Source organism: Thunnus albacares, chromosome 12 (genome assembly GCF_914725855.1).
Source record: "Thunnus albacares chromosome 12, fThuAlb1.1, whole genome shotgun sequence".
Classification (NCBI taxonomy): Eukaryota; Metazoa; Chordata; class Actinopteri; order Scombriformes; family Scombridae; genus Thunnus; species Thunnus albacares.
In genome coordinates this window covers 27,737,188-27,755,431 of record NC_058117.1, presented here as the reverse complement: position 1 = coordinate 27,755,431, position 18,244 = coordinate 27,737,188, and the positions used below count along the sequence as shown (strand labels likewise).

General features: G+C 37.9%; 1 protein-coding gene across 6 annotated transcripts in view; it reads right to left on the bottom strand.

The window, feature by feature from the left end:
* The window catches only part of vipr2 (vasoactive intestinal peptide receptor 2), a 107,690-nt gene extending 89,800 nt beyond the window's left edge, over positions 1-17,890 (bottom strand). For all 6 annotated transcript variants that reach the window (XR_006406586.1, XR_006406585.1, XR_006406587.1 and 3 more), the window contains exon 1: positions 17,722-17,890. Coding sequence is in view for 3 of the 6 variants with exons in the window: in XM_044368998.1 (XP_044224933.1) it covers positions 17,722-17,775 (54 nt within the window). In the remaining 3 variants the exon portion in view is untranslated. The remainder of the gene's footprint in view (positions 1-17,721) is intronic.
* Between the last annotated feature and the right edge of the window lie 354 nt (positions 17,891-18,244).

Here is an 18,244-nt window from a genome sequence, read left to right as displayed (position 1 = left end):
ATTTGGGGAAATGAGCCTACATTTCCTTTTGAAGCAGAATCTCAGTCTCGCTTTAGAGCTCTTTTTCTTGTTTCTCTTTTAAAGAAGGTGTGTGTAGGCATGATCACTGCTGCAGTGGGAGTCGAGATTTAATATACTTTTGTGCCACTCGTGCCTCGTAGTTGAAAGGGACGTTACACAGCTGGGATAATGTAAGCAAATAATTTGATGAATTACCGCCTGACTGCACTGCGAGCATGACAGTGTGGGTGTGCTGTAGGTTTTTGTGGATGTCAGAGCTTCCTGTTGATCCTTCTGGAGGTGGACATACCTGCTCTCATCCGCCCCTCTGTCCTCTATCAGCCCTGCCAGCTCTCTATGTGGGTGCTCTTTATGATTTAATACAACAGGAGATGGTTACAACAGATCCTGTAGTGTTTAAAAAAAAAAAGGCAAAATGAGCCCAATGAACATCTAGGAACAACTTCTTCACCAGTAAAGGTCCTCACTTATTCTCTGGGTGTAATTTTAACCATGCTTCCAGAAAATCAGATACTGCGAATGAATGCTTGTTGACTCATCAGAAGAAGAGGACACAACGAGATGACGTCATTAAAAGAGCAGCAGTCAAAGCTCAAACAATGGGAAAACCTTGTGAACAACATGATGGAAATAAGACGTTTCTGTTTGTTTTGTGTATTATCTCAGGAACGTTACAGTCTGCTCACCGCTCCACGCACATCTGATGTTTTCGTCTCTCCGGTGGAGGCTTGATTGGCGTTTACTTTAATAGTCTTTGCACACCAAGTCTGTTTCTTTTGAATACGTTTTTTTAACCCGTCATATACCCACAGAAACCTTGCACACTGAGTTCGATGTGTTTTTATTACTATATTCTTTGTGAAAATTCACAATATGAGGCAAAATGGAGTCGTCAAGCAGTGAGGATGATTTTGTGGTCCTCTAAATTCTTGAAAGAAAAAGAAAGAACCACACAGTAAAAAGAAGACCACCGATATCCACGATTCAATTGATCCTGAACAGCGGCTGGCAGCACACACACACACACACACACACACCTGATCACAGGTGATCAGCCTGTCGACGGGATCCGCAGATATTCAGAGCACAGCCTCAAAACGCTGCAACATACAGACAAGATCATGATCAATAGTTGTCCTGTGATCAGTCTGTGTATAACTTCTCTGCTGGAGCTGATTAGTATCAGTGTTTCCAGGCTGTGTTGTTTGCGTGTACGGTGGCTCTGAGTGGTCAAATAACTCTGTACAGGCTTTTGACGGATGTAAAAAAAAACGCAGAAAATCGAACCTGCTCCGAAAACTTTAATGACGGAAGAAACTTTCGGAGTTGGTGCGTAAACGTGATTGACACAACGTGACGTCGTATTTATTTTTTAACATGCGATAATATCGTATGAAAAAAAACGGACTTGATGTGCAAAGACCTTAAGTCACATGCTTCATGTACGTCACGACTAGTTCTCTAAGCTAGTCTCGGCTTTTTGTCACATTTTCTGTTGATGCACCAACTTTTCTACCTCACCATAGCATAAAAACAACAACAATTTTTGGCGTTTCCACAGGTTTTTTGTTGTTCTGGTCCACTTTGTGTCCACACTGACTTATTACAAACAAACCAAGAGCTGTAAACATGAAGTCATGCAGGTACAGATTGACGGGTAACTTATTCATTGGACAGTTTTAATGTTTTACTGAACCTCATGTGTTTATTTATCCTCTCTGGCGTCACAAAGAACTCACCAAGAAATAATGAATTATGAGCGTTATTAGACAAGACTGTGACTGGACTTCATAGCCGGTGCCATGAATAATTTAAAAAGGCATCTCGTACTAAATTCTACTGTCTGGTGACAGTTTTATTACTTTTTTAATGAGACTTGCCAAAATGCACGCAGTAGGACATAAGCTCAACACGTCTCTGGTTTTAAAGTCTCTTACTCACATGAGGTCCAGCTGAGTCTTGAATAATTTGTTGGTGAGATTCTTGATATTAAAGAAGATAAATTAACACACTGAGTGCAGTAAAGTACAGTTTAATTTGCTGTGAGACTCCCCAGTTTAATTTTCCCCCATAGCATGATTTCATGTTTACTGCTTGCGGTGTGTTTGTAGTCAGTCAGTGTGAACATGAAATGGACCAGAATTAAATCGCAATTAAGATTTTTTTCTTTGTTTTTTTTCCCCCCCTTGATTCAGACCAAATGAACCAAATTTTATCCAACTTAAATCAATCTGGACCCAGGTTTGTTTCTTCTGTCGACTGAAAAGGAGGCATCCACGCATAGAGACCAGCCGTGTGTGTGTGTGTGTGTGTGTGTGTGTGTGTGTGTGTGTGTGTGTGTCCACCAGACCGGCTCTTTTCCCCGCTCCATCTTTATGCCGGGCTCATTTTTTGCCGGAAGGGCTCACATCTCTGGAGTGTAAAATTCACTTGCAAATTATATAACTGCCTGTATTTATTGACAGTTTGAAATGAATTCTTAATTATGCAATTCTTTTCTTCCTGACTTTGTCTTAACACATATACAGCAAAAATAGTTTGTAATTAGACAGAGAACTTCAGCTCAAACTGCTCCTGCTCTGTTGTCACATATGCTGTTTTAATGCCGACAAACTCATGATATAGTTGTTGTCATTTACATTTTTTTTTTTTCTGTTGTCGAGCATTGAAAGTGGTGTGAAATGTGATCACAGCTCATAAATACTACCTGAACCAGCAGTCATTAGCAAGCTGTTTCGCTGCAGATAGAATCCTTCCTTTATGATGACTACATCCTCTGACAAAATGAACACAAATACAGGTTAATGACAGCAGCTGTGCCGTGAGATTAGCTGCATTGACATTTGAAATGAGTGATCGCAGAGAAAACTGGAGGCGACAAAGAGTTGTCATCTTCAAAAGTTAAAGCCACAAAGCATATAGATCTAAATGAGCCGCAAACATGTATTCGATATGCTTGTTAAAAAATAGAAAAACTCTGAACTGTAGCCGAAGAACAGACGTTTCTGAACTGTTTCCAGTTTTCAGTGCTGTTAGCAGCCAGATCTTGTTTACATGGAATCAGGAGTTCATATAAAAGAATTGATCATAATGCAGGGTACTCCAACCAGATGTGTGTATCAAGTGGTAGTAAATACATTTATGCTTCATTATCCCCTCAAAATATTAGGATGTATACTAAATAAAGCTTGTGTTGATGCTACAAATGTATTATTCATACAGCAAATAAAGAAAAATACCGACTCGTATTTGTATCATGACAAAATAAGAAATGACCTGGAGAAAATGGCAACATTTCAATCAAAATTCAAAACAATTAAGATGCACTAAAGTAGTCTAACTATTGTATCAACCAAACTGCAGCAGTGAGTATCCAACTACGGTAATACCTGAGGGACAAACATCTAAGTCAGTCACCACCTGCTTAAAGCCTCTAAACGTCGACATGCAGTACTCAAGTAAGATTTTAATACAGTTTAAGGTTGTAATGCTTCCATTTTTTTATCATTGGCAGCTTGTCTGGTGACATATTAAAGCGGAGACAGTGAGGGCTTTTGTTAGCGTGTGAGTATATGGCTACTTCCCAGAGGCAGTACGTACCGATACAGACCGGATATTTATCAAACCCTCAAATGAATCAGCACTTTGGATTTGTTTGTTCATTTTATGCCCGCAGTAGCTTTGACCCTCTGCTAGGGCTGGGCGATATGGCAAAAAATATGATCACGATAATTTCTTCCATATTGATCAATATTGATATTTATCACGATATATAATTCGATAATGCTGCCAGTTTAAAGAGTATCCTGATAATGACTGAAGCCTGAAGGAACCAGAGGGGTCATTAGTTACACCTTAGACTAGTTTATTAACATGAAAATAGAATAATATAATGTAAACATCTAACTTTGCAAACATGCTTTATCTGCCTAAGAAAACAATACAAGTCCTATTGGGAAAGTGGTCTCAGATGTTTGGAACCTACTGTGTGTGTATATATGTGTGTGTGTGTGTGTGTGTGTGTGTGTGTGTGTATACATATAATATATATATATATATAAACCTTCATTTATCGTACTGACTACATTATTTTCTGTGCTTAGTTCACATATCACTAGATTCGCTAGTTTTCTTTATGAAACAACGCTAGTGTTAGTGGGTAACTGGCCTTACGTTGCTACTCTGTTTACTTAGCTTTGTGCTTAGCCTAGCTTAGCAGTTAGCTTTGCGAATCCACAGTCAAAGCAGTCTCGTTAAAACAATGATGTGTGATGACTGTTCAGCAGTTGCAGGCAGAGTGTCTCTACTAGAGAAAAGTGTTTGTGAGTTAGAGCCGCTTTTTATGGCTTTTTGGCTACTTTAGCTGCGACAGGTGACAGGCGCTCCAGCTGCAGCCCTGCTAATGATAGCACTAGCGTAGCCTCGTCAGCAGATGTGGCGGAGCTTGTCCCTCTTTGCCAGCCTGGGTTCACTGTTTACCCGAGGACAGACTCCAACATAGAGGCTAATCTGAGGATGCTGCGATATCATCATATCACTTTCATGCCCCTCGGTTCCACTCATGTTTTTTTCTCTTTTCCAGAGGACATCTGCTTTCTTCACCGATAGCTCAAACAATTTATTTCTGTCGAGTAAAAAATGTCTGAAGTTTATCATCGTTATCGACCTAACTTTTATTGTGATCCTGTATCGTTTTATCACCCAGCCCTACTCTCTCCATCACTGTACAACCCCTGCAATGGGACATTTCTACAGCGTACAAACTGGCCCTCCCTCCTCATTATACATCAGCACTGTGTTGCATCTACTTTTGCCTCTTAAAAGCCAAATTTAATCTCAATATGATATCCTAGAAACATGCAGTAAGAATTGAAGACGTCCACAACTGGAAGCCATTCAGCAAATTATAAGATGGGAAGACGAGCAGGGTGAAAAGAGTTGGCCTTCACCACACATACTTGGTATGCCATTGATTTTTGGCGTCTAAATCCATTATTTTGCTAAACAATGAACAGCCTTTTCAGTCAATACCTCATTTTGGGTTTTTTTTCTCTTTTGTTTTCTCCATTTTCCAATTTATCACTGTTCTAAATCCACAGTGTAACAATAAATTTGACTTTTTTTTTTTTTTTTTTACCTTTATTTCACCAGGAGTGAAATAAAGTGTCTTTGCCAAGACGGGCAGCAGCACAAATAATACGGTTGCAGATATAAAAACATAACAATTTAAAAGGAAAGATAAAGCAATTTATAATGAATTATAAGGGTCAAGTATCATAATAATTCATAATTGCTGGTCACTTGACATTTTTTTGCGTGGATCATAGTGTATTAAAACTCTCATAGCTGTAATCATTATAATCATTTTATAATGCATTATAATGTGATTATAAGTTACTCTAAGTGATCATTTGGTGTTTTAAGTAAAGTGAGAAAAATATCATTAAATCTACATGTAGTGAAGGAGGGTTCCCACACCGGGTCTCGATCCCTGGTCTCCCAGACGGCTACGTCAACCAGTCAACCAAAGAATGAAGCCGTAGGCTAATGACCAGCACGTCTAGTCATCCGTGGTCGTTACTCTCTAGAGGGCACGGACCTGCACTGTGACACTATGCAAGAACAACACACAAAATGTTGTACAATTAATTTATATGTGTAACGGGTCAGAACAGAAATTGAGTTCTCCAACTTGACACAACTTTTTGATTTTCTCACCACACAAGCGCTTCATCCAAGCGCTCCCCAGCATCTGCTATAAACAGATTATAACACTTTATGAGTATGTTTATAATGCATAATAGACATGGACCTCATAGAAAGTGTTACTGAGATTTGTAATAACTCTCAGTGCTCCATGGTAGACAGTGTGCAGTGTGTGTGTAGACATGTATATAACATCGTCATAGTCCAGCACAGACGTAAAGGTGGCAGCAACAAATCTCCTTTGGCTTTAAGGGAAAAGTAAGTCTTGTTCTTAAAATAAAAACCCACTTTCAACTTCGTTTTTTTCCACCAGCTGCTGAATGTGAGGCTTAAATGAGAGAAAATCATCAATTATAATTCCAAGATACTTGTATCGAGAAACAGACTCAATCTCAGAGCCCTGAACAGTGGCTTAGATTTAGCATTTTGAAAACATCACGAGTTTTTGTTTTGTCAGCATTCAAAACAAGTTTTAAATCAGGCAGAGTGCGTTTTTACAGTATTAAAAGTTGAAATGAAAATCGCAGCAGAACCACTGACTTATGAGTTTCAGAGGCTTTGCGCCTTTACGTCAGTCATGAGAGGAGAGAGAGAGAGCGAGAGAGTAAAACCTCTCTATCGACATGTAGATCAGAGCAGCTCAGTGAACGCTGTTAGCAGGACCGGGGGGAGATGTTTTGACAAGAGCTTTGGGGTTTCTCAGTCTGTATAGTTTATTTGACTTTCTCTTTGATCAAGTTCATTTAATTTTGATTACATTTTTGAATAATTATCTTTATTTAATTTCATGTTTTTCACCATGAGGTTTTTGAAATCTTACAGTCTCTTACTATCATATATAATACTACTTTGATGTATAAGATAGTATGTAATATAATAGGATGATGTCAGGATAACATGAAACAATAATACATTCACATACATAAGACACAAGACACATGTACACTCATATGTCCAATTCATTCATCTTACACTTAACACCTCTCACCGTGACCCCCTACTCTCTGCAAACATAACACACACACGCACACACACACACACACACATATACACACCTCACATTAATTCTCTGTCCTGTGTTCTCCACCGGAGTCCCCCCTTCCCTTCCCCACCACTGCCACCTTTTTTAAAGGTGCAGTCTGTGGAATTTAGTGGCATCTCGTAGAACGGACTTGGCAGAAATGTAATATAATTTTCATAAGTATGTTTTAATTAGTGTAAAATCACCTGAAAATAAGAATGAGCCGTTTATATCTACATCAAGAGCAGGTCCTCTTCCACGGAGCCCACCATGTTGCACCGCCATGTTTCTACAGTTGCCCAGAACGGAAAAACCAAACACTGGCTCTAGAGAGGACCTCTAGTTTTGCAGCCACCACAGGTTCTCCTACATGCTTGGAAAGGGAGGGGAGGGATATTCAGTTGGTTGCAACCTCACCGCTAGATGCCATTAAATCTTACACACTGGTCCTTTAAGTCTTATAGGGCATCATAAATGTACATCTATACCTCATTGAATTGCTTCTATATTCAGATAATGTCTTTTCTATGGTCAAATAATATCTCACCAATTCTTTCCAAATCTGTAAAGTAGGAGCCTCTGTTTTTTTTTCCAGTGTTTTAAAATGAGCTTCTTATAAACAAGAGAAGAAGAAATTCAATTCTCAGCTGAGTTGTGCATTTTTCAGAATGCTGAAAAAATAACACATCCTACTGGATGGAAGATTATGTTTTCCTCCCTTGTTTATAGTTCATTTTAATTCCATGTCTTCTTTTTTGGGAGATAATGTTTTTCTTCCTTCTCCCTTTTTGGTCAAAGAACATGTTTGAGTTGTTGAAGTTACAGCACATGTTTCCCGCGGAGGAGACCTGAGGCAAACATGCTGCGTGAGGTGAAAAAAAGCCTGAAAATACTGGAAATCAGTTATTGTAGTTTCATTTAACTTCTTATGCAGCAGTGACATTGACACACAGCTCATACAGCCAACTAACTTTAAAAGCCCTAAGAGCCTGATTGCTGCAATTTGCCTAAAATTTAATACACAGACATGATTAACATATTTTTTAAGGTCAGTGTGATCTACACGTTCTGAGCATTATTATCTGCAATTTCCATCATGAATAAACATCCATAAATCGGCTTAGAAATCATAGGAAACAAAATTCTCCTTTATAACCCCAGAACTTGCCTGAGAATCATCGAACTCTTAACTTTTCTTCAGTATCAAAGTAATCCAGTGATAGTTGTCTGTACGTCCACGGGTACACTGCAAACAGGAGCTGCTAACTGCTAATTAGGCATATTTTTAATCATGCCAATTTGCCAAAAATGTAAACAAATGTGGGCTAAAACAGACTTTATAAACCTCTGGGTTACACGGGAACGAATTAATGAATGAATTGATGTTATGTGCAAAGTAACTTAACCTAAAGCACATATAAAGGGGATTATACATGCTGCACACATCTGAGACTGTTTTCCTGTGTGCTGTATTTTCTTTAACTGGCATCAAGAGATTATCCGAAAATGGAAACCTGTGATATTCTTTAATTTTTTAATTTTTTTTTTTTTTTTTTTTTTTTTTATCTCCAGGTCTTTATCGGCGTTGCTAAATTGCTCCAGACATCACCTGTCAATCAAACGAGTGAAGGCTTTGATGTGGTCTTACACGGATTTTCTGCGGATAGTATGAGTGTATTAGAGCTGGATATAGTGTGGATGAATGATCGCCTATTTATTTAAATGTAAGTTACTCATCCAGCGCATATGCCAGAAGTTTTTTTTCTTCCCCCCCCCTTGGGTTATTTTTTGTGCAAAACTGAGACCGTGGACAAGTGCTCATACACTCAAACAACATCATACAAACAAAAGAATGAGCTGTTCTGAGCTCTGACTAAGTTTTGTTGATGATTTGAAAGTTTCATAATTCAAATAAAGTAAAAAAAATGTACCTTGTTTGTAGTTTGAGGCGTCCTGAAAACATTTTTACACGTCTCTTTTATAATTGCGGTCTATGGAGAAAATGTTTTTTAGGCCACAGAGGAGTTTTTTTTAGTTGTTACAGTATCATACAGGCATTATTCTTAAAACGAAGTGCTTGTCAGATCATCTAACAGAGTCTGAAACCCTCCTTTTTTTTAACATCCAAAAAAAATTGTAGGATAAAGCTGCAATGCTCAATATTTCCACTTTATTCCAGCAGGCACAGAGGTCAGTTTATAGTCACATACACCCTCCAGTCTATAACATACCTCTCACAAAATGCATAAACAATTGGCGTTCATTCAGTCTGCTTACACTGAGTTCAGCCCCCAAGCCTCCTCCTGTATTAGCATTCAGTCGTTTGTGATTTTGAATGTGTTCATATTCATTAAATGTTGTGTCTCTCACGCGATTGTGACACTAAAGCCTGATTTATAGTCGACGCATGAGATTCCCGCCGTAGATACTTGAGGTGTAGGTTTTGATTCATAGTATCACCACCGCAGCGGTAAACAGATGTGTCATTCTTTAATAATATTCCCGAAAGTAACTGCGTTTATAATCTTTTATTCACTTTGTGATACGAGTGACAGTGGGAAGGTCTGCCATGTTTCATCAGTGAATATGAGACGACTGCCGTGCCCTCGCAGTGTTCGTGTCATTACATTCACTACTGATATAAGAAGGTTTGCAGTGCAGGTGTCTTTGATGGATGTATGTTATGTATCAGGAGAAGATAACTGAGCCTTTTTTCAACTTGCTTCATGTTCATGTTCATGTTTTCACTCTCAACAGTCTCTACCAGCATCAGAACTTACAGTTTTGAGGAGGCACATGTCAGTTTAAACTCTTATCAGCCTTTTTAAAACCCATAATCAGTCTGAATCAGTGGATGAGTTGGTAAACTTTGTGGTTTTCTCCATGTTTTGGTTTCTTTCTCTTCCACTCTTCCATATCCCAGCATGCAAAGCTGCACCTGGCTACGGGAGCCATTTATCTTTCAGAGTAAGCCTTGTAGTCGGGTTGGATGCAGGGTTTGTTTGAGACCTCTTCCTCAAAGGCTCTTGGTGGGGTTGTTTTGGTCTTCTTCTGTGTACGACTGCAGTGTTCAGATCCGCCCAAACAAATCACAGCAAGGCGGAAAACGAACCAGAACCGGATTAAACAACGCAGGTTTGAAAACGCTGTAACTCTGCCACAATATTCAGCTCTATACAAGACTTCTGAGGTCGGTGTCTGTTACTGCTCACATAGTTCTTTTATTTTTTTTAAAAAAAACAAACCTGGAAAGCCAGATTTACTTATGTTATTGAACACAGATGATTAATTATCTATATTTTCATTTGTGACTGTCTTGCATGTTGCCCGCTGTTGTGTTTTGTATGTTTTGTGATGCCATTTTATTTTGTGATCTAACCGATTTTATCTTTTTTTTTGCAGTTTTACTATTTATCATTGTTGTCTTATTACAACACATCCAACAATATCTTTTCATGTCACTTATGTTGACGGAAAATACCTCACTGAAATGTGAAACTCAGTGAACATCTGGCTCTTGCCAACTGTTACGCACTTCAAAAGCACACAAATATAATGAAAAGTAGGATTTCTTTTAACCTTTCCGGAATGAAAACTCATTGTTAGCAGATGTGTGGTAACACTGTTATCTGTCTATCTGAATCCAGGCATCCGGTACCTTCTGTTCTGCCAAAAAAATATCAGACAAAATCAACGCAGATGACCTATCATCAGAATGTCGGCAGCGTGCAAGATTTCGACATGAGCCTCAAATGTTGGCTTGGATTTATCCTGCCTACAATGTTCAGACGGATGAGCTTAATATACCACTGTGGCCGAGAGTCTGTTCACACCTGAGTCCCTGTTGTCGTCTGGTGCACTGAGGCAGCAGAAAATATGCACGAACTGGAACATACACGAGGGACACGTTCGGCGCAGAGGTGAATAACCTCTTAAACTCTTAATTATCACCTTAAATTTTCCGTGAAGGTGGTTTTTCTTTTATTAGACGTATGTTTCCAGGGAATGCATATTAGATTACAGTTTTCTTGTGCAACATGCAATGCAGAGCATGTAGAGGTCTTCTCTTTTTTTTCCTCTGTTATCACATTACACACGTCCCGGTTTATCTGTCCATCCATCTTAATTCACTTTATGAATGAAGCTCTGCCTTCTACACACCTGCACATCTACGCACACCGCACATACAGCAAAAATATACAAGACGGGTGACAAATTAAAGGAAAAAATGGACTTTTATAGCAGTTATATAGCGTCTTTCTAGTCTTCCGACCAGTCAAAGTGCTTTTACACTACAAGCCACATTCACCCATTCACACACTGACGGGAGGGGCTGCCAATAGGATAATCATTGACACAAGCAATTTGAGGTTCAGTATCTTGCCCAAGGATACTTCGACATGTGGACTGGAGGAGCCGGGAATCAAACCACTGATCTTCTGATTAGTGGATGACTTTGTCTGCCTCCGGAGCCACAGCTGCTCCCAACCAACATAGAGTGTCTTAGTGAGGTGTTGGGCCACCACATGCCACCAGATCAGCTTCAGTGCACCTTGGCATTGATTCCACAAGTCTCTGAACTCTTCTGAAGGGATGAACATCATTCTTCCTAAAGATATTCCCTCATTTGGTGTTTTGATGATGGTGGTGGAGAGCCCTGTCTAACACTGTCAGTCCAAAATCTCCCATAGGTGTTTAATTGGGTTGAGATCTGGTGACTGTGAAGGTCATAGCATATGACTCACATCATTTTCATTGTCATCCAACCATTCAATGACCCCTCGTGCCCTATGGATGGAGACGTTGTCATCCTGGACCACTCCCATCAGGATAGAAATGCTTCATCATAGGATAAAGGTGATCACTCAGAACAACTTTGTATTGATTTGTAGTGACCCTTCCCTCTAAGGGGACAAGTGGACCCAAACCATGCCAGAAAAATGCCCCCACAACATACCAGAGCCCCTCACTGTAGGGGTCAAGTGTTCAGGCCTGTACCATTCTCTTGGTGTACTCCACGCATGTACTCGCCCACGTGTCGAGGATATGGTGAAGGATGACTCATCTAACCATATCACTTTTTTTTACACATCTCACATCTCCGGTGCTTATTGTTTTTGCACCACTGAACTCACAAATGTGCATTCATCTTTGTAATAAGGGGTTTATGCAGTGCCACCCTACTATAATATCCATCTCTATGTAATTGTTGACAGATTGTTCTTGCTGAAACAGTCTGATCACGTCCTGCGTTGACATTCTCTGTCACCTGAGGAGGAGCTGCTCTTCTGTTTTTCCTTACATATCACACAAACGCACTAAGCGTCACGTTCATCAAATCTACGCTGTCGACCACAATTCCCGACCCTATTTACTGACGTCTCTGCCTTACATCTAAATGCAGATGTCACTTTAATCACTGTGCCCCAACAATGAACCTTCTTTCAAAGTCACGTAGATCTTTTTGCGTCTCATCTTCATACAAAATCAACTGGGCCTGATCAGCATTTTTAAACACGCCACAGAGCATAACTGGATGCAGTTCACCTGTAGGAGCATCTGCATGTTTCTCTACTCATTTATTCAGGTTTTTCCTTCAATTTGTCACCCGTCTGTTGTCAAAGAAACAGTGTTTTATACTCAGAAAGAGAAAAGCTTTCGTCGCAAAAATAGACTTTAATTTTAAGCTGCAACTGCTTCATCTAAAGTGAAATCAATTCATAATCAAGTCTACATAATACCAACAAATTGTGAAAAAGGTTGATGTCTTTACATTGCTTGTTTTGTCCAAATAACAGTCCAAAGACATTCAATTCATATGATATAAAACAAGAAAAGAGAAAAAATCTTTACATTTGAGAGGCTGGAAACAGTAAATGTTTTGTATTTTTCCTGTTAAATAATTGTTGATGATCATTTTTCTGTCAGTGCAGACACTGCATTTGTTTAAAAGAAAGTATTGTACTGTATAAGAGTTTGTAATACAGATTTTTTTTCAATATATATGTAATTTTATGTGATGTCATATGTATGCGTTCGAGGGCAAGTATTTGATTCACTTAACTTTATAATTTGCTTTAGAAGAAAATAACTCATCTGAAGACCTGGACCCACACAGCGTTGTGGACAAACAGGGGTTAATAGGCTGTTCTCTACTGCTGGAGACAGAACGTCAGTAGAACAAGAAGAACCAAGACACTCAGCCAGCAGTGTTGGTCAGTAAATTACACTTTCATTGTATTATTGTTATTCAGGCAAAAGACTGTAAGATTGTTTCAAATTAAAGCAGTTTCACTACGTACTTCCACACAGTGACCTTAAGAAATACCTGTTAGCTTAAAACTAACATAGCTTCATATTTAAATTGGCACAAAGTGCAAGAAAATAGATAATCCTTTTCTATTTATTGAATCAAGAATCATTTCAGTTGTGGCACTAAAAAATCTAATTGAATGAATTAAAACAAATCAAATCATGAGATTCCCAAATCTACTACATATGATATGAGCAATAATCTGGAAATTCTGTTCAAAAACAGTTTACTGATAAAAATGAGACTCTTTTCTTTGGTGAATCCAGAGAGTTTTAAAGGATAAGGTTGGTGATTTGCTATTTTTCTTTTCTTAACAAATCTCATGTGTAGAACCAAACCAACAGTGAATCAATCCTACTTACAAGTATTATTTGTGTGTGTGTGTGTGTATCCAAAGCCTGATATATCTTATTCCTCTGTGCCGTAGACCTCCGTTGTTGTCCAAAAGCTATTAAAAACACATCAGTGAGCCACATCGCCGCACTGGATAACACGATCATTGTCCCAGAAGAGTGTGGTTATTTTAGTTTGTTTAGAAACGGCTCCAAAGACTAATAACAACCATCGAATTTTCACTTGATCAATATGACAAGTATCAAAAAATGTGATTGTTTTCTGCGTCCTCGCACGTGCAGCTCCTCCAGACACGGAAATAAGACAAAGACTGAAAATATGATTGTTGTTATTGGTGTTTGGAGCCATTTCTAAACAAACTGACCAAACTTAACGTGTCACCCAGTGCAGCCGTGTGGCTCACTGACATGTTTTTAATAGTTTTTGGACGACAACAGAGGTTTATAGCACAGAGGAATAAGATATATCAGGCTTTGGATACACACATAATACTTGTAAGTAGATCAGTTCATTGTTGATTTGGCTCCAAACATGAGATTTGTTGAGAAGTATAGAAAATCGTCACCCAAATCCTTTAATACTGAGAAATCTACTCCCTCACATGGATGCAAAACTTCTTAAAATCCAGTATTGCTGTAAATTTATCATTGATTTACTTCCTGCAATGAGATATTAAATGGATATATAATCACATCACCCATCCCCGTTAATATATCATCTCATTTACAGATCCAGGCTACGTTCATCTGAACTCTTAGCTCGTTTCAGGAAAAGCCTCGTCCAAGAATGTATCAAGAATTAAGACCAGACTCTGTTTAAACTCTATCTACAGTTATTAGTGGACTGAAGCAGCAGATCCTTTTTAGATTTTAATGTATCCAAAAGTAAAGAAACGATAATCTCTCCAAAAACACACAGTCAGTCTTCCGATAGTCGTTCAAGACTTAAGTGTTGAGATTGTCCAGAAATACAGATACTTGGGACTGTGTTTGAGATTTAGTGAGAATAGAGACGACGTTACTGTCAAAACGTCTCAACAGCGTCTCTTTCGGAGTAGAGGATAAATGTTTTATTCCTCTGTTATTGGAATTATTGTAACGTTTTCATTTGTTTGCTGGTTTACATCCCTTTGTCAAAAGGAAATTAACAGATTGAGAGTTGTTGTTACCTAAGCTCAAAGATCTCTCTTACAGCTTAATACTGAACAAGTCTTAGATTATCAAGATTATCAATGACCTCACACATGACATCCTCTTTGATTATTTTAATTTTAGATGACCTGTATGTATAAAACAAACAGAAGTAGGTTTGATTTTATTTCAGAAGCCATTAGACTTGTAAACAACCAAGAAATGCTCAGTTCACCTCGTGTATAGACTGATAAATGCACTTTAGAGCAACCACCACCATTAATCCTTCATTATTTTAATCATTTATTATTGTGTTGATTATTTTCTTGTTTAATGGATAAGTTGTTTGATTCATATAATGTCATAAAATGGTGAAAAATGTCAATCACTGTTTCCCAGAGCTCAAGGTGACGTCCTCAAATGTCTACTTTTTGTCCCGACCAACAGACAACCTGAAGATATTCAGTTTACTATCACAGAGGACTAAACATTCACATTTAGGAAGCTGGAATCAAAGAATTTGGAAATTTTCCTCCTAAAAAAATGACTCAAAACGATGAAATGATTATAAAAATAGTTGCTAATTTAATTTAATAGTAGGAAACTAATCGTTGCAGCTCTAGATTCTTGTGTATTTTAACTCTTTGTCTCTGTATGTGATGAATTCTTTGTTTGCAAACTTGCTTGCCTCTAATTTCCAGTTGAGCTTTTTTTAAACTGAATTGACCTAAATGGGAATTAATAAGGTCAACAGACCAAACCAAAATGATCCAGTTTGTATCTGTCCCTCCATCCTGAAGTGCCCTTGAGCAAAAGAGACACTGAATCCCGACCAGAGACTGAGAAGTTGGCAAGAAGGACTGCCAAAGAATCAGTGAAAGGGTTTTTACGCACTCGGGACATCAGTCTTCATCAGCTCGATAATTAAATCCTCACATTTGTTTGGGTGATGTGAACAGTTTGACAGCCCAGTCTGGTTTTAGTCAAAGGCTTATGAAAGACAGAGAGACACAGACAGAGAGAGAGAGAGAGAGAGAGAGAAGGGGGGAGAGGGAGCACTTCCACTGTTTATCCTGTGAGGTGGTGGATCAACACAGAAAAGGGCAGATCATGTGTGAGGGGACTGGAAATAAAAGTGGGTTAATAGCTGGAGGGTGGCTTGAAAAGAACAACCAAAAAAAAACAAAAAAAAAGAGAGATTATTTCAACAAATGATGTTAATTAAGGAAAAGAGAAATGCTGGAAGACAGTTTCAGCTGCCACTCATGTTTATGATCTACAGAAACAAACTATCTCTTCGTAAATACTTCAGGGCTGCAGCTTATGGTTATATTTATTATTGAGGCAGATGTTTTTCTCAAATAAGTGTCTGAATATACAGTCTAAAATCCAAATATATACTCAGTTTACTCACATAATCACATAAATCCAAAAAAAGCAGCAAATCTTCCCAAGTGAGAAGCTGGAATGAGGGAACGTTTGGCATTTTTGGTTGAAAAATTATAAATTGATCATCAAAATTGCTGCATAATGAATTTCAGCTGCAGAGTAAATTGACTGTAAATAGGATTTTGATACACAAAGACAGATTTCCAACTTGACAGAAGTATTTGGCAACAATTCTGATAATCAATTACACATTTTTTAGGCAAATAAGCTGGAAATTTCTGTGGTTCGAACTCCTAAAATGTGAATATTTGGTGTTTTTCTAAGTCTTTTAGGATAGTAAATTGAACACCTTTTGGGTTTTGGACTGTTGTAGAGGTGCAACTAATGATTATTTTCCTTATCGATTAATCTGCTGATTATTTTGTTGATTAAACGATTATCTGGTTTGTCTATAAAATGACAGAAAATAGTGAAAGGTGGAAGTTTTTAGTCTGACCAACAGTCCCAAACCCCAAAGATAATCAACATATTATCATGAATGACAGTGAAAAGCATTGCATCATCACATCTGAGAAGCTTTAACCTGCAAATCTTTTGGCACATTTGCTTAAAAAACACTGCAATCGACTAGTATTTTCATTATTGATTAAATGATTCAGAAATTAATCATCACTGGTCTATAAAATGACAGACAAATGTAAAAAAAAAAAAAAAAGGTCCATCACAATTCCCAAAGCTCAAATTTACATATTCACAGTAAAGATACTCAGTTAAATATCAGGAGACTGAGGAAAAACAACCAATATTCAAATAGAAAACAGGACATTTTGAGGTATTTTTGCTTAAAAATGGCTTAAATGATTAATTAATTCACAAATGAGTTGAGATTGTCTGTCAATTAATCATTTAGCAGTAACAAGCTATTTAAAGATGCTACCTGTGATGGGTATTTATCACAATTTTTGACATTCAATTAATCAAGAAAATAAAGAGCAGATCAATTGATAATGAAAATAATGAGTCTCAGCCCTTTAATTAATCATTACAAGCCTTAATACCCTCCAGATTATTCTTATACTGTGGGGATATATCACTCAGATACAGGCAGAAAACTAAATAACAGAAACTATAACTCTCCACACAGAGGTGAAGCCTATATATTACATTCTTGATATAATAATATTAATATTAATGGGATGTTTCAGTTCAGTAAAATTCAATTTAATGGGTTTTATTGGCATTAAAGTTTTGAGAACCATGTTTCCAAAGCATCCAAATATCTGGACAGTACAAAATGACAATAATATGAATATAGTATAATATATCCTATGCATGTATTTGTGTGTGTGTGTGTGTGTGTGTGCGTGTCTGGTCATTGACTGTCTCTCTGGTTGTGACATGCTGATACATATCGGGCAGCAACAGACGCCTCGTCTCCTTCTCCTGGGAATATTTTTTAATTTCTAGAGGTCTTTAAGCTCTTTGAAATCTGAAATTACAGAGCTGAACTTGTTCAAGTAAATGTTCCTTATTTCATTTAATGTTCTACATTGTAGGAGGAGGATTATATTTAGCTTCACTAATCTGGTTGATTCCTCATTATGTGTCCTAAACTTGAAAATGTGCATCTTCACTGATGAGTAGTCTCGTTTAAATTCAGCTTTGTGGCATCACAGCTTTTTAATAATAATACTAGAAAACATAATTAATATACAGTATAAGTTTGTTGTTTAGTCACTCATTCGTCCCAAACATGACTGTAAATACTGAACCAGAATTAGACTCACCATGAGCGGACACGTCGAGAAACACAAGGTGACGAAGAGCAAACTTTTCTTCATCTTTCCTCCTGCAGGTAGAAGTCACCTGTCCTGACGAGAGAAACTCTGGTTACAACAGAAGTCCACACTTCATTTAAACTCCAGCTGAGAGTTTCTCATCCTGCTAACAGGCTCTGAATATTTCTTTAATTCCATGAATGTGGTTTAAAAAAAAAAAAAAAAAAAAAATTAAAAAAAAAAAAAAAAGAAGCACATAAAAAGAGGAAGAGAGAAGCCAGCCGGTGATGTCCTGTATCCGCACTGGTGGCTTGCACAGAGCAGAATGTGCACTGAGATCAGCTCCCTGCATCTGACTGCAGCTGTCAAGCTTTCAACTGTGAGCACACACACTTCCGGTACTGCCTTTCAAAATAAAACGTTATCAATCAAGCATTTGAATTAATTAATAATTTTATCGCACCGTTCATTCAGGTTAGTGCAACTCACAGTGCTTCACACATGACTGACAAGTCAATAATAATAAGACAGA